The 13,958-nt window shown below is 52.0% G+C and overlaps 8 protein-coding genes across 8 annotated transcripts; 5 read left to right on the forward strand and 3 right to left on the reverse strand.

The window, feature by feature from the left end:
* Nucleotides 1–710: 710 nt before the first annotated feature.
* On the reverse strand, nucleotides 711–1,573 carry CKM354_001056900 (uncharacterized protein; the record flags this gene model as incomplete). The annotated part of the gene is made up of 3 exons (XM_044806031.1): nucleotides 711–889; nucleotides 945–1,326; nucleotides 1,388–1,573. The coding sequence occupies 3 exons, from the start codon at nucleotides 1,571–1,573 to the stop codon at nucleotides 711–713; spliced, it is 747 nt and encodes a 248-aa protein (XP_044661966.1).
* A 597-nt stretch (nucleotides 1,574–2,170) lies between these two features.
* CKM354_001057000 (uncharacterized protein) lies at nucleotides 2,171–2,721 on the forward strand (the record flags this gene model as incomplete). The annotated part of the gene is made up of 2 exons (XM_044806032.1): nucleotides 2,171–2,443; nucleotides 2,503–2,721. 2 exons carry the CDS (start codon nucleotides 2,171–2,173, stop codon nucleotides 2,719–2,721), a joined length of 492 nt encoding a protein of 163 aa, XP_044661967.1.
* Nucleotides 2,722–3,216: 495 nt separating this feature from the next.
* On the forward strand, nucleotides 3,217–5,104 carry CKM354_001057100 (lysophospholipid acyltransferase; the record flags this gene model as incomplete). Its single annotated transcript, XM_044806033.1, has 5 exons — nucleotides 3,217–3,238; nucleotides 3,292–3,336; nucleotides 3,380–3,485; nucleotides 3,537–4,555; nucleotides 4,602–5,104. 5 exons carry the CDS (start codon nucleotides 3,217–3,219, stop codon nucleotides 5,102–5,104), a joined length of 1,695 nt encoding a protein of 564 aa, XP_044661968.1.
* A 274-nt stretch (nucleotides 5,105–5,378) lies between these two features.
* CKM354_001057200 (uncharacterized protein) lies at nucleotides 5,379–6,021 on the reverse strand (the record flags this gene model as incomplete). The annotated part of the gene is made up of 2 exons (XM_044806034.1): nucleotides 5,379–5,623; nucleotides 5,706–6,021. 2 exons carry the CDS (start codon nucleotides 6,019–6,021, stop codon nucleotides 5,379–5,381), a joined length of 561 nt encoding a protein of 186 aa, XP_044661969.1.
* A 1,984-nt stretch (nucleotides 6,022–8,005) lies between these two features.
* Nucleotides 8,006–9,136, forward strand: CKM354_001057300 (uncharacterized protein; the record flags this gene model as incomplete). The annotated part of the gene is made up of 3 exons (XM_044806035.1): nucleotides 8,006–8,222; nucleotides 8,271–8,492; nucleotides 8,559–9,136. 3 exons carry the CDS (start codon nucleotides 8,006–8,008, stop codon nucleotides 9,134–9,136), a joined length of 1,017 nt encoding a protein of 338 aa, XP_044661970.1.
* Nucleotides 9,137–9,771: 635 nt separating this feature from the next.
* On the forward strand, nucleotides 9,772–11,351 carry CKM354_001057400 (uncharacterized protein; the record flags this gene model as incomplete). The annotated part of the gene is made up of 3 exons (XM_044806036.1): nucleotides 9,772–9,868; nucleotides 9,924–10,541; nucleotides 10,600–11,351. The coding sequence occupies 3 exons, from the start codon at nucleotides 9,772–9,774 to the stop codon at nucleotides 11,349–11,351; spliced, it is 1,467 nt and encodes a 488-aa protein (XP_044661971.1).
* A 397-nt stretch (nucleotides 11,352–11,748) lies between these two features.
* On the forward strand, nucleotides 11,749–13,029 carry CKM354_001057500 (uncharacterized protein; the record flags this gene model as incomplete). Its single annotated transcript, XM_044806037.1, has 1 exon — nucleotides 11,749–13,029. The coding sequence occupies one exon, from the start codon at nucleotides 11,749–11,751 to the stop codon at nucleotides 13,027–13,029; it is 1,281 nt and encodes a 426-aa protein (XP_044661972.1).
* Nucleotides 13,030–13,518: 489 nt separating this feature from the next.
* CKM354_001057600 (uncharacterized protein) lies at nucleotides 13,519–13,942 on the reverse strand (the record flags this gene model as incomplete). The annotated part of the gene is made up of 2 exons (XM_044806038.1): nucleotides 13,519–13,882; nucleotides 13,938–13,942. The coding sequence occupies 2 exons, from the start codon at nucleotides 13,940–13,942 to the stop codon at nucleotides 13,519–13,521; spliced, it is 369 nt and encodes a 122-aa protein (XP_044661973.1).
* Nucleotides 13,943–13,958: the final 16 nt, after the last annotated feature.

The following is a 13,958-nucleotide window of genomic DNA, read 5'->3' on the forward strand; positions in this document are numbered from 1 at the left end:
GTTTGCCTGGGTAATTCACTCTGCATTCATTTTGCGCCTCCAGCTAATAGCACCTGTGCATAGCTGTACATGCCAAAGCCCCGGCTGAAACAGCTGCCATCCAGCACAAGAAGACTGCGCTCAGTATTTGTCACCCCTGGCGCTTCTCAAGCCGAATTTCTGGGGAATGAATACTCGAGCGCTGTCATTAGCGAATGGCTCAGCCGATGTCAGTGTCAAATCCCGAGCGTTGCGCGAAAACGTCCTCACGTTTGCGCGAGCTTTCCAGATCCAATAATCCTTTCAAGATCACGAGCTTCACCGTAGACCAGACAGCCTTCTTCAACAAGCGTATGCGAGCATCTAATGCACGCCGTTAGCTTATGCGAGCGCCTAATGGGAGATTTGAATAGATTTCTTGCGGAGTGGATCTTTCTCACTTGGGTAAATGCAAATAGAGATAGACCCAAAATCCATGCTTCAAGGAGCATTGCTCTAGATCATAAAACTCAGACATTGCTCTTTCTTGCTGTCCCTGGTCGCATTGTGCTCTTCAAATCTCGATTTTTCTCAGAGGATCAAGTCAGGATGAAGGGTTCAGAATTGCCGTAGCTTTGCCCTGGAGGATCAACCGAGACAAGTGCACTTGCTCAATCAAAGGAAAGGTATACAGATGACAAGTTCACAGGGACAAGTAAATTCGTTCATTCATGATATGTGCAAGACTGTAATCAACCGACGTTCGGCACAGCAGGTGCGGCAATGTCTCTGTTCAACGCCGCCGCGTGTACATCTGTCTCGGGTGCGGCTAACGGTCGTCTGTCGAAGAGCGAGATCCACCATTGCGGAGGATCCAGTGGCCGATGACCACCGTGGGTCGAAGGATAGATGTCGTTGAAAAAGTAGACGACTGCAAAGCCAATTAGTCTTCATGCTCCCACCGCAACCTGTATTCATCAACTTACCATGTCCAACTGCAATCCCGCACAGCTCATCTTTCGGCCAATGTCCGTGCAACACCACATTGAAGACAATCAACACCCATGGCAGCCAAGGCGCAGTGAAGGTCAACAAGCCGAGGAAACTCAGCCTCGTATCCGGATTCCTCCTCGCCCAGATGTAGACCATTGTACTGCTCAGTGTTGTCCCAAGGAAAGCTTGGTTAAAGAGCGGCTGGGCGACGACGAGTAACGTGATGGCCGTGTACGCGAGCATATAGCTGAAATGCGCCACCGAAGCTGCCGACTCTTCGAGCATTCGCGCATATCGTTGGATGAAGAATATGTGAAAGACGAGGTTCAGCGATAGTGGGCCGAAGTAGATGAATGTTGTTATGAGGCGCCAGAACTGTTTCAATGCATGTCAGCTAAGTGAACTTGTCTTTGGGTGAGTCTGGAAGCACGCGTACCTGCTGCTTGTGAAAGACGGCGCGGAAGCTGTAGAACAGCTGGAAAGGTGTGAGGACTTGACATTGTACCAAGACACCTGTCACGACTGTCGCTGTTGTCCACCATCGCGTGCACACGGGCATCTCGAAGAACCATTGCTCCAGCGGTAAAGCGCCCGCGCCATCTCCGCCCATGATGGCGGCCATGCTGACTGATGCTGTCCAGGCCAAGGGGGTTTCGTTGCGGTCGAGGCGGTAGTGGGAAGGGTTTCGATGTGCGATGCTATTCTGGTGTTCGCTGTCAAGACCCGTAAGCTTCCGCGTCGGTAATAGAGTCGTTGTTGCGATCAGTGAATTGATCAATCGAATGGCCAGCTGTCGTCGTTCCTTTGTTTGGAGAACCTTCTGCCGCCGCCGGGTGCCGTCACTGCCAGCACGCGATAAGCCCTATCGTGATTTAGCGCGCGGCCACCAGCCACGCGCTTTCCCGACGAACAGGGACAACCGTGGCTGGGCTTGCATTCCGAAGCGTAAACAGAAGTCGCTACCATACGACATTGAACGCAGCAACCAACACCACAATACCCTTTCCATCGCTTGGTACATACGGCATTTCGCGTAGAAGGATGATGCGATCGTGATCAGAACAGAAGCGCATCTTGGACGACCTTCGATTCACCTTTGCGACGCGTCTGGATTCGCCCTCGACGAACACATCCCTCTGTACCAGACAGGACCGCGCGACATTGGACACGCGATTGGCACAAAGGATACGAAAGAAAGTCAGAAGACTCCGTTCCAGCCATGATGGCACGTACAGCGGCCACATCTTCAAGAGGTGGGAGAACGAGTACAGGCTCAGCAGGAACTCCGTCGCGCGGCAGAATGGTACCCACAAGAGGAGGCAGAGGAGGACGAGCGAGCAGAGGAGGAAAAGAGCCCAGACGCAGTAGCGGCGTAGCAGAAAGTCCGCGGAAGAAGCGCAGATATAAGCCTGGCACAGTGGCTTTGAAGGAGATTCGTCGGTATCAGAAGTCTACGGAGCTGTTGGTTGCGAAGCTGCCCTTTTCGCGATTGGTATGTCCATGTCAAGCGCGTGGCAGGAGGATCATTCAGCTACTGACATGATTGCATAGGTTCGCGAAGTTTGCATGAATGTCGCGCCTCCTGGATCGGAAGTCACAAGGTGGCAATCACAAGCTATTCAAGCGTTACAAGAAGCCGCCGAGGCTTTTTTGGTGCATTTGTTCGAAGACTCGAATCTTTGCGCTATCCACGCGAAGCGTGTAACGATTATGCAAAAGGACATACAATTGGCACGGAGAATTCGTGGAGCTTGGGGAGGGCTGGGTTGATGCTTGGGATGGATGAAGAAGTCGTTGTTTCTTGTTCTGGATGGTTATTGTTGTTGTGCTCAGCGAGGCGCCTGGCGAAGTTTTTGTTTTTGGGTCTTGGAATGTGATGATACCAGACTTTGGAGGCATACCCAGATGAGAACATGGCTCTTTTGGACAGTTCTTGTCTCATTATATATCAGAACATGCATGTCCATTGCCAGAGCCTTGTGATAGTCAGCATGTCGTTTTCGCTTTCGTATCTTCACCGTTCCAACTGTCAGTGCATATCGGAGCGCCAAGCCCTGACGTAGAGAGGCTTGCGGATTTCTGCCGCGTGATGCTTGCTGGTCGACTTCTCTTGTTTCACATTTCTTGCCAGCCTAGCAAACACAAGCGCCGAGAAGCACTCAACGTGCGAAGACAAGTTTGCAATCGTGCTATGGATTGAGCAAATCTCACAAAGACTGCTTTCTACGTCACAAACGGGCCAATTGGCTCGACAAACAGGCGGAGATGTTGCCATATATCAATACTCGTAAGAAACAGAGCCGCATGCTTCGAAGCGAGTGAGTACTGACGTTGGATTAGCTTTCGACTTCGTCGCAGGCAAGCTCGGGGCCTCGACAGATGAACGTACGTTCCTTCTCGATAGGGACTGGGCCCTCGCTGAACACAGTGACAGTCAAGCTCATAACCTCGTTCCTATTGTCCTACCCACTCGCTGCCGTTCTCAAGCGTCTTCCCGACGACAGACCACACTTGAAGAATGTCTTCAGCATATCGTCAGTTCCGCAAACGTGCCACCGTAGACCTTTCTGCTGACGTTTTCCCAGCGTCGCGCTGTTCTACCTGGTCGGGCTGTTCGACCTCTGGAGCGGTCTGGCAGTTGTGCTCTTCGACGCGGTTGGAACCTACTTGATCGCCGCATACATTCAGGGACCCTACATGCCATGGATTGGTTTCACTTTCCTCATGGGTCACATGTCTGTCAGCCACATCTATCGCATGATCGAGAACAGTCCGAGCTCAGTCGACATCACGGGCGCCCAAATGGTCCTCGTAATGAAGCTCTCTGCTTTCTGCTGGAATGTTTGGGATGGCACGCAAAAGGATGAAGACCTCAATGATGTTCAGAAGGAGAGGGCGATTAGGAAACTGCCTGGCCTCTTGGACTATGCTGGGTTTGTGGCGTTCTTCCCCTCAATCATGATCGGTCCTGCTTTCGATTATGCCGACTATGAGAGATGGCTCAACACGACTATGTTCCAGCTTCCACCAGGGACTGACCCTGCTAAAGCGCCAGCCACGCGCAAAAAGCGAAAGATTCCCAGAAGTGCCACTCCAGCCATGTTCAAGCTTGTTACTGGCTTGCTCTGGACGCTGGGCTTCCTTCAGCTATCAGCATACTTCTACCCCGAATTGCTTCTGAGTGACGAGTACGCGAAGATGAACATCTTCAAGCGCATTTTCCACATGTATGCCATGAACTTCGTTCAGCGAATGAAGTACTACGGCGTATGGACTTTGACAGAGGGCGCGTGTATCCTGTCCGGAATAGGCTATAAAGGACTCAACCCGAAAACTGAAAAGCCCGACTGGGATCGTCTTACCAACATCAAGCCTTGGGGCGTTGAGCTTGCTCAGAACACTCATGCCTACCTTGGCAACTGGAACATTAACACCAATCACTGGCTGCGGAACTACATCTACCTGCGTGTGACACCAAAAGGAAAGAAGCCTGGCTTCAGGGCCAGCATGGCGACTTTCGTTACCAGTGCTTTCTGGCATGGCTTTGCACCGGGCTACTACTTGGCATTTGTGCTCGCAAGCTTTATCCAGAATGTGGCAAAGAGTAAGTCAAATCAGAAATGAGAAGTGACATCACTAATTTCAAGCAGATGCGCGTCGCCTCATACGTCCGTTCTTCATGTCACCAGATGGCACGAGACCAACGAAGTACAAACCCTACTACGACGTCTTCACCTGGCTCGTCACACAGCTCGTCTTCTCCTTCACCACCACACCCTTCATCCTGCTCTCCATCCACGATAGTCTCTTAGCCTGGAGGCGTGTCTACTTCTACGCCGTCGTCGGAGTCGCTCTTTCGAGTGGCTTCCTCGCCACACCTGGCAAAGCCTGGCTATCGAAGAAAGTCAAAGCACGAGGTGGCAGACCGCAACTCAAGAAGACGGACAGCTACGAGCACATGTCTGGTGCGACGCTCGGTGTCCCTTCGGAACCGGGTAAGGAATTCGATGAGTTTGTTGATGAGATTGTGGAAGAAGTGAAGAGGCGGAAAGGTTCGCAAGCTGCTGCTATTCCTGATGCGCAGGAATTGAGGCGCAGAGTTGAGGCTGCGTTGAAGAGTAAGACGAGTGGGAAGGATTTGAAAGAGTTGTAAGGAGAGGTGGTGGGATTTGATCCAAAAGCGACTAAGCAATATTTTGAATTGACTGTTCAACACTTTTCGTAGCACAATCGTGATTTTGTGTGCTGTCAAGGATCTTTTTTTTAAGATGTTGTCCGTATTCAAATATGGATGCCTGCGCTATGCCGCCGTCTTGTCTGAGCCATGCTCTGCTGATCTGCCGATTTGTATGCTTGTCATGACCATCAATTCGACCGCTCTCAGGGAGCTTCCCTTCTATTTTTCCTATCAATATTCCCACGCAGACTCAAGCCTTCACGCAAGCCCAGTACGCAGCCCAAGCGGTCGTCGAATTTCCATTCCATTCCGCAAACTGGCTCTCCTCAAAACCGTTCTCCACAGCAAGCGTGTCAACTCTCTTTCCAGGCTCAATCAACTCATACTCCTGGCACGTGGAAATGATGTTTGGCATGACGGGCACAGGAGTCTGGTTTGGAGTGTAGTGCGTGCCGAAATCAGGTTGCACGGGAGGGGTGAATTGGTACCATGGTGCTGGCTCACGTGTCAGTATGCGGAGGACCAAAAATTTGGTCAAGTGGAATAGCGTTTCGATGATGGAGGGGGTTTGGCTTACTGTTAATGCAAACCGGAACATAAGCCTGGAGACCGAAACAGGTCTGGCCGATTGAGGGGTTCCATTTGTAGAATTGGGTAACGGTGAAGTTGGAGAAGGATTTGGCGATGCTGAGGCAGGTGTCGCCAGATTCGACGGTGTAGAAGGCTGAGCAATCTGAGGGACGGACGGTGCAGACGCAGCCGGCGGAGACGGAACAGTATTGGGTGCAGTTGTTGCTTTGGCGGGTTTCGAGCTCGCCGTAGTAGGTTGCTGGGAGGGCGGAGGCGAGGGCCGTGGTGGCCAAGGTGGCGAGGGTGAGGAGTTGGAGTTGCATTTTCTGGAAGTTTTGCTTGTGTATCTTCAGCTGATTGAGTAGACTAGTTGTGTACTGTTGGAGACTGTATGCTGATGAAGTTTTGACTTTGTGAAGAAAGACCCGAGTACTTATACTTGATCTTCAGAGCCAACTCGGTTGCGTTGACGCTCATTAGTGTAGGCCGCAGAGTCTATTTTGATCTCATCGTTCCAGAATTCAATATACTGCAACTATCCGACTGGATGCAGCCTGCCAGACGAAGTGCCCAAAAGAGGCATCTCCACATTTCTCCGAACAGATCGACAGCATGGTCTGCCTGTTCAGTCGCTTCGAGAACATTTTCAGCATCTGCAAAGCGCTACTTCACGCGTTGATGGGATGTTGAGCGGGTGTAGCGGCATAAGTAGGTGAGCGCAGGATTCCAGGACGGACGATCGGCCAATGGCAATCCTTCGGTGCCTGTAAGTAAGTGGGTCGAAGGATTCAAAGTTGTCCCTTTTTTGAAGCACTATTTTGTTCGGGTCATGCCACTTCGAAGTGGTCTACCGGTGAAGACGATGCCACCGAAGCGTTGCCGTGAAGCTTGTTGATAAGGAGAACTCATTTGTATTATGATTCGTTGTGTCACCAACTGTCTGCTGGTGCTGCACCGATGAATGTGAGCTCCCCATCGGGATCAAATGTCGCTAACGATGCATCTCTTGGTGTTGTTCTATTGCAGGGTGGAAAAGGATTGGATTTTGCAAACGATCCTCGCGCGTGCTGGCGGGCGGGATGGTTGCCAAGACAGTGCAACAAGCTTCTTCTTTGCTTCCAGTCCGATTTGACAGCTGGTGCCACACACAGTAGCTTCCATCTCGCTGTACGCCGGTGTCAGAAGGAGCCGAAGCTCTCAAGCAGCGCTGGTACAGCTGCGTGGGTCGGGTCAAGACAGGCGCCCGGATTCTGTATGAGGACATGTCTCCTGATGCGGCGGTTGCAGCCCGGCAGGACCAAAGAATTCGGCAGTCACAAGGAGTCCTGCAGTGAACAGTATAGCAGCCAGGCCCAAGGCTTCGCAGGCACGAGGGGAAACTCGAGTTCTTGCTGACACAGTACGTGTGGCAGCGGAGTATGAGTGTGCTGCCTGCCCGTCCAAGTCACCACCGTCCGTTCTCGAGTTAGTGAGCCTGGGAAGGAGACACGCACAACAGTATTCAGCGATTTGACTGTACATGTAGTCAGCAGTCCGCGATGGGCAAAGCTTGGAGCACAGGATATTTGTTGCAATCCTAGCTACCCACTTCTGGAATCAATGTCCAGTGCGACAATCACGGGCGACTGGTACACTGCACGCGGTAATAGCTACAAATTTTCCCAACATCTACAGTGTGAACGACACAGCTGAGCCACTGGTCGGATGCTGTACATGACGTTTGCATCCTTAGTAGGGCTTCCATTGTTCTCACCTTACGAAACTGCTCATCCCGGCAGATGGAGCACATTGGCTTCGTATGCATGTAGCAATCACCATTATGGCCTCGCATCGAGAGGGAAGGAAGATTTGTGTCATTCGCCAGAGAATGTTTTGTGTAAGCGCATTCCTGAGACTTGTGCACGTCCGCACGGAAGATGTGCACGTCTTGGCGGTGCGGACATTGCGGCCGCAGTTGGCAAAACGCCACGATGTGCCCTGAATCGCTGGGAACACAGGATGACATACCACACGGCTGACATGATCTATGCAGATGTCGTATGGCTTATGTGATTCCCACGGCGAGTGCACCCGTGTCTCAGTGCGGGCGCACTCGCAGCACTTATCCAAGCCGTCATTGATATGTTGTGCCACTGACGCCGCATAGGCTCAGAAAGAGCTCCCAAGCTGAGGAAGGTATAAGTAAGGAGCGAACCTCCCAGCTGAATGCAGATGGCAAAGAGCATACTCCTCTCTGGCATTCGCACTCCAATCACATCACCCATTCGCTTCACTCGAGTCACTACCACCAAGCAGCTTATCCGAATCATGTCACGCTACGCGGATGCTCACAAGAACTCGCAAGGTCCCGGCGACGCCAGGCCGACTGCATTACAGATCGTGCAAGACGAAGGCCTCATCGGCAAGCTGACAGACAAGGTATTCGTGGTCACTGGTGTCAGCAGTGGCATTGGTATAGAGACTTTGAGAGCACTGTATGCCACAGGCGCTCATGTCTTTGGAACAGCGCGAGACGTGTCCAAAGGTGCGGCTGTCCACTGTTAGTGTTGAGCACAAAGCTGACGTACTGCAGGGCAGAAGGTCGTCGATGAGATCACCGCCGATACTCAAGGTGGGAAGATCACGCTCGTGAAAATGACACTGGACGACCTCTCTTCTGTCAAGCAAGGCGCTCAAGACATTCTCAGCAAGACGGACCGCATTAATCTTGTCATCAACAACGCTGGAGTCATGGCCACGCCTGAGGGCAAGACTAAAGATGGCTTTGAGACGCAGTTCGGTACAAACCACATTGGTAAGCTTGGCATTGAGGCAATTCACATCGAAAGCAGTTTGCTGAAATTTATGCTCCCTCGAACAGGTCACTTCTATCTCTTCCAGCTGCTCAAGGACACTCTGTTGAAGTCAGCCTCTTCTGACTTCCCTTCCAGAGTTGTCTCAGTCTCCAGCATGGGCCATCGCAGTGGTGAGGTTCGCTTCCACGATTACAACTTCGACGAAGCTGGGTCCTACAATGATTGGAAAGCCTACGGTCAAGCTAAAACAGCGAACATTTACTTTTCCAACGAACTGGAGCGTCGATACGGGGCCAGGAACCTGCACAGCACATCCTTACACCCAGGCGGTATTGCCACGGGCCTCCAAGTGCACGTGGCCGATATGATGAAGCAGTATGAGGGCAATGAAGAAGTCAACAGGTACATGAAATCCCCGGCGCAGGGAGCGTCCACTTCTGTTTATGCTGCTTTGAGCGAGGAATGGAAGCACAAGGGCGGTAGGTATTTGAGCAACTGTGTCGAGCAGAAGCCGTTCGCCTCCGCAGGCGGCGCGCTGGCTACGAATGATGATGGTTATCAGACTTGGGCGTACGACGAGGAGAAGGAAAAGAGACTGTGGAAGGATTCATTGAAGATGGTTGGATTGGAGGACGACCAGTAGGGATTGGTCTTCATAATCATACATACAGGATTGACTTCCCAAGTCCCCTTGCGGGCTCTGTTCGCCTGGCCATGTGCAGAAGACCTGCATGCTCGCACAACTCCGACAAGACTTAATGCAACGTCACTCAATTCTCTGATTGTCAAGCGGAGCCCACGAGAGGCACAGAACGTCGGTGGCTCGGTGCTGCTTTCCCGATTGGTACAAAATTCTCTTTGTGGTGCGGGGCAGCGAGCTATCAGGACTTGGCCAAAATCCGACAGCATCAGTCTTCTTACGCAAATAACTTGAATGTGCAATGTGAGATCAAAGCACACACAATCAACCGAACTCATGTATCAGCAGCTTGGACTAGGACCCAAGACACATGCCTTCACAAGCACAATCGCATTCAAGAGCAATCATTCACTTCTCTCGCCAAGTTTTTTTGCCCAGGCTTCAACATGCTTGGCCTGTCGACGATCGCCGTGACGAGTGGACGAGGACGAGTACGAAGAGCTGCAGGCTTATCGTAGAGCGGAGGTGCTATCCGTGAGGTAACCCGTGGAGCAGATATAGGGAACGGAGCCCAGTTTCTCCTCCATTTTTGACAACTTCACCTGCTACAAGATTCAACACAGAACATATTTCTAGCTATGCTGACTCAGAACGCTCTTGTCCTTACGGCCCTTGTAGGTCCAGTTCTCGGCAGAACTGTGCACAGCGTCCTTGTTTTCAGCCGTCATGGAGATCGTAAGTCTCTCTATAGACCCGCATCACAAACGACGCTAATCACTCAAACGACCAGGAACCTCCAAGGTCTTTCCTAACTACCAAATGACCTCTCTCGGAGCTCAACAGTGCTTCGACTCCGGCACTTTCTACCGCAACCTCTATATCTCCTCCAACTCCACCTCTCAAATCCGCAACATCTCCCCAGATCAAGTCGACAACACTCAACTTTGGGCCTCGGCGCCCGATCAACCTGTCCTCTACCAAACCGCAAAAAGCTTTCTTCAGGGATTATATCCTCCCTTGAGGACATTGTCGTCTTCTGAAGCGAACAGCGACGCTCCACTGATCGGATACCAATATGTTCACGCTCACGGCGAAGCGGACAATGCACCGGATATGATATGGTTGAAAGGTGATGATGAGTGTCCTGCTTATACAGCTGCTTCGAAGACTTATCGTGATTCGGAGGAATGTAAGGCTACGCTTGAGAACACGGCAGACTTCTACGCGCAGTTCGAGGATCTTTTGGGGCCGATTCTAGGAAGGGAGAATGTTTCTTACGCGAAGGCGTATGATGTGTTCGATCTGTTGAATACGGCAAAGAGTCAAAACATCAGTAGTGGCGTCGCGGATCAGATTTCGGAAGAAGATTTGGCGAGGGCGAAGTGGTTGGCTGACGAGTGGGAGTGGAGTAAGTCTTTCCTCGACCTCCTGCTTTCGAGACCGAACGTATTCATTGACGACCATAGACATGAATTACTCCCCTTCGCAACCACTTCGCTCGATCAGTGGGTCCACTCTCCTGGGCGGTATCCTTCGCCAGCTCACATCCGTCATCGAAGATAATGCTGCTACGAAATTTTCGCTCATGACAGGGTCCTACGACACTTTTCTCGCTTTCTTCGGCCTCATGGATCTTCCGTCTCAGAGCCCAGATTTCCGAGGATTGCCAGACTATGCCGCTTCGATGGCTTTCGAGCTCTATTCCGACGAAGACGATGCTGCGTTTCCAGAGCGTGGCAGCATTGACCAAGATTTGAGAGTTCGATTTCTGTTCCGCAACGGGACAGACGAGGAAGATGATCTGACAAGCTGGACGCTTGGAGGCTTGGAGGCCGTGGACGAGGTGGGTGGGATGAGAGTTGGTGAGTTCAAGGAGATGGTGGAGGGCGAAGCAGTGATGAGTGTTGGGGAGTGGTGTCAGACATGTGGAAGTTTAGCGGAGTTTTGTGTTGCTGCTAATGCTACGATGGAGATGCAGCAGCAGGAACAAGCGACCGGAGGGGATTCTGGAAGGGATGGGCTGTCAGCTGCCGCTGCGGGAGGCATCGGTGCTGGGGTCACATTGGCCGTTGTTGGACCTGTGGCTCTGCTAATTTGGGCTTTGATGTCCCACCGGCAAAGACGTTCTTCTGCTGCTGCGGCGTCCGGTCATGCGAGTGAGAAGAGATTCGATAGTGTCTCGACGAGCAAGGTTGGCAGTGATAGCGAGAGCGTGTAGACATGGTCTGCATACGAGCTGTAAGACCATGACTTGAGGATCGGTACTGTAAATTTCAATCTACTCTCTTCTCAAGCCTACCTCCCAAGTCAGGCACGTGCCTTCGCTAGTGAGTGATGTTCTTGCCCCCCGTGAATTGGTGCACGTGCTTGTTCAGTCTCTAGTGACTGACCATTGTATATTCACTGGTGTTACTTTACCTGCTTGGCCTCTACCTCGACTTCAAAATTGGCCTCGACCTCGACCAAGCACAACATCTCTCTCCACACAGCAAAGGCTCCTTGGATTCTGGTTGACCAGAATCCAGCGACTGCAGCTCAGCCACACATCGAGTCCCACAATTTGCATCAATTGAAACACGAAGAAACATTGGAAGAGCTGTTCGCAACACATCATCATGGCCAGTACCGGTGACAGCTTACCTCCTACAGTCGAGGCGGCCAGCGCCGGTGTGGCGGCAACCCCATCGCGTCCTGTTGCAGCAGGTCTGCGGTTCCATCCTACTGCTCCACTTCGTCCTTTGAAAGACGAGGTGCTGGAGTTGCTGCTACCTTGGTGCGGCAGAAAGGATAAGCCACCATTCACGCTTGGCCAGATGATTGTCATGGTACTCGTTATCGCTGACTTGGAACCGCGGTCTGTGGAGAGAATTCATATCATGATTCTCCAACAATTCGAATACTATGGGGAGGAAGCTTTGATTGAGTTTGTTACGCAGCTGAACGTCGAAAGGAGCATCGAATACGACTACGCGAGCGACGATAATGTACGCATGTACAGCGTAATTGGCGACATTTATCGTATTGTGCAACACTTCGATCTGCCGTTGACGCGTATCTCGGCCGACCAGGACCATCCAGATGTTACCAAAGACAAGTTCACGATCTCTAATGCTGCGGCACGCTGCTTCTTGCGGGAGCTCCTGGAGCCTCCACGACAGGGAACTTTCGACTTCATGGGGCTTCCACCAGAGCTTCGCGAAAAAATCTACAAGATGGTCATGGTCTATCCCAAGCCTGGCTTTACGCGTGCAAGGCACGTCATCTTTCGAAACCCAGATGTCGAGTTCCTTGACAAGACCATGCTGCGGCCTCGCGACGATGTAGATGTGCCGACATTCCAGGCCTCTGCAGAGACACTAGCAAACTACACCCCTGTCGAGAAACTTGCCAAGACGCTCGGGATGTTGCGCGTTTCGAAGCAGGTCCATCACGAAGCGCTGCCGGTGTTCTATGGCCAGAATGGCTTTCGATTCGGAACTCTGTACTATTTCCTCGATGCTCTCCAGCTCATGTCGCACGAGACCATCCAGCAGGTGCGAGACGTTCGAGTCGTCGTCCAGTATGTTGATCTGTCCCGAGATATTTGTCCTACGCCAGTAAAGCTGTCTTACCTTTCCCCGGTGAACCTGGTGCTAATCGTGCCACGCGACAACCCTAGCTCGGAGCAGATTTTTACAAGCGAAAGCAAGGAGATGGATTTCGCTGATGGCAGGAAGTTGAGATGTTTGATCGATCTTGCTCAGCGGGCCAGGCACGTTGAGGTCAAAGGCGATGGTGTCTTCGGAGACTGGCTCCGCAAAGAACTCGAAATGTCGCAGATAGCGGGAAAGGTGATTGGAGAACAGGGAAAGAGCACGATGCCAGATGCAGACCCATACCTGTTGGCCGAATCATGAGGGCTTTGTGCATGGCGATGCGTGATACGAGCTTCGGGTGTACGATGGTGCCAAGCTGATTTTGGCAGTTGATACGTTTGGAATCCGCGTCGGTGGGAGGACGTGGCTGCCGCTACGCTTGGGAAGAGCGGCATGTCTGAAGGGCAAAGGCAGCGGTGATAGCGGGAGCGTATGAGCGCGGTCTCATCTCGGTGCAGCTTGCTCGGTGTACCTAATTTGGTAGATGAGTAACTCCGCTAAGTTGGTTTACAAGTCGAATTGTACAGCAATTGCTGTAGATCTGCTGAGCTCCAGACTGCCGCCGTGGCAGTGCTTGCGAGTGTTCCAAGGCCGTGGTAACAGCACGATCCGATTATGCGTCTTCTGAACAGCGCGCCTCGCTGGTATCGCCGCATGTCTGAACTCCACCGACCGGAGCCTCCTATTCCGTTTCTCCTTTATCGTACTCCTGAATTGTGCGATCGCGTTCCCGCCCCATGATGGCCCTCCTCAACCCAATCTTGCAGCTTCCAGCTCATCATCCCATATTGTCAGGTCTGGCTTCGGCTTCACGCGCTCGTCCTTGATCATCCTAGCATCTTTTCTGATATCCTCTCCTTCCACCTCCAATCGCGCCTTTGGCTCCTTCGCCTCAATCACGAAGTGGTTGTCGCAGTGCGGGCAGTACTCGTCGCTGTCCTCGAACTCGTTCATATCCTTACGGAAGCACTTTTTGCACTTTTTGCACGCAAAGACCATTTCCATGGTTTGCTTCAGGTTGTGGTCCTGTGTCTCGGCATGGCACTCGGCGCAGTCGAACCACTGCTTGCAGCAGGGCGAGCGGATGGACACCTGTGCATTGAGGATGTGTTTGCTGAGGGAGTTAGTACATAATGCACATGTAATTACCCTCTTCCTGCTCGACCTACCACATGTTGGTGGCTTTGCGA

This window comes from Cercospora kikuchii, assembly GCF_019650295.1.
Source record: "Cercospora kikuchii DNA, contig_00007, whole genome shotgun sequence".
NCBI lineage: Eukaryota > Fungi > Ascomycota > Dothideomycetes > Mycosphaerellales > Mycosphaerellaceae > Cercospora > Cercospora kikuchii.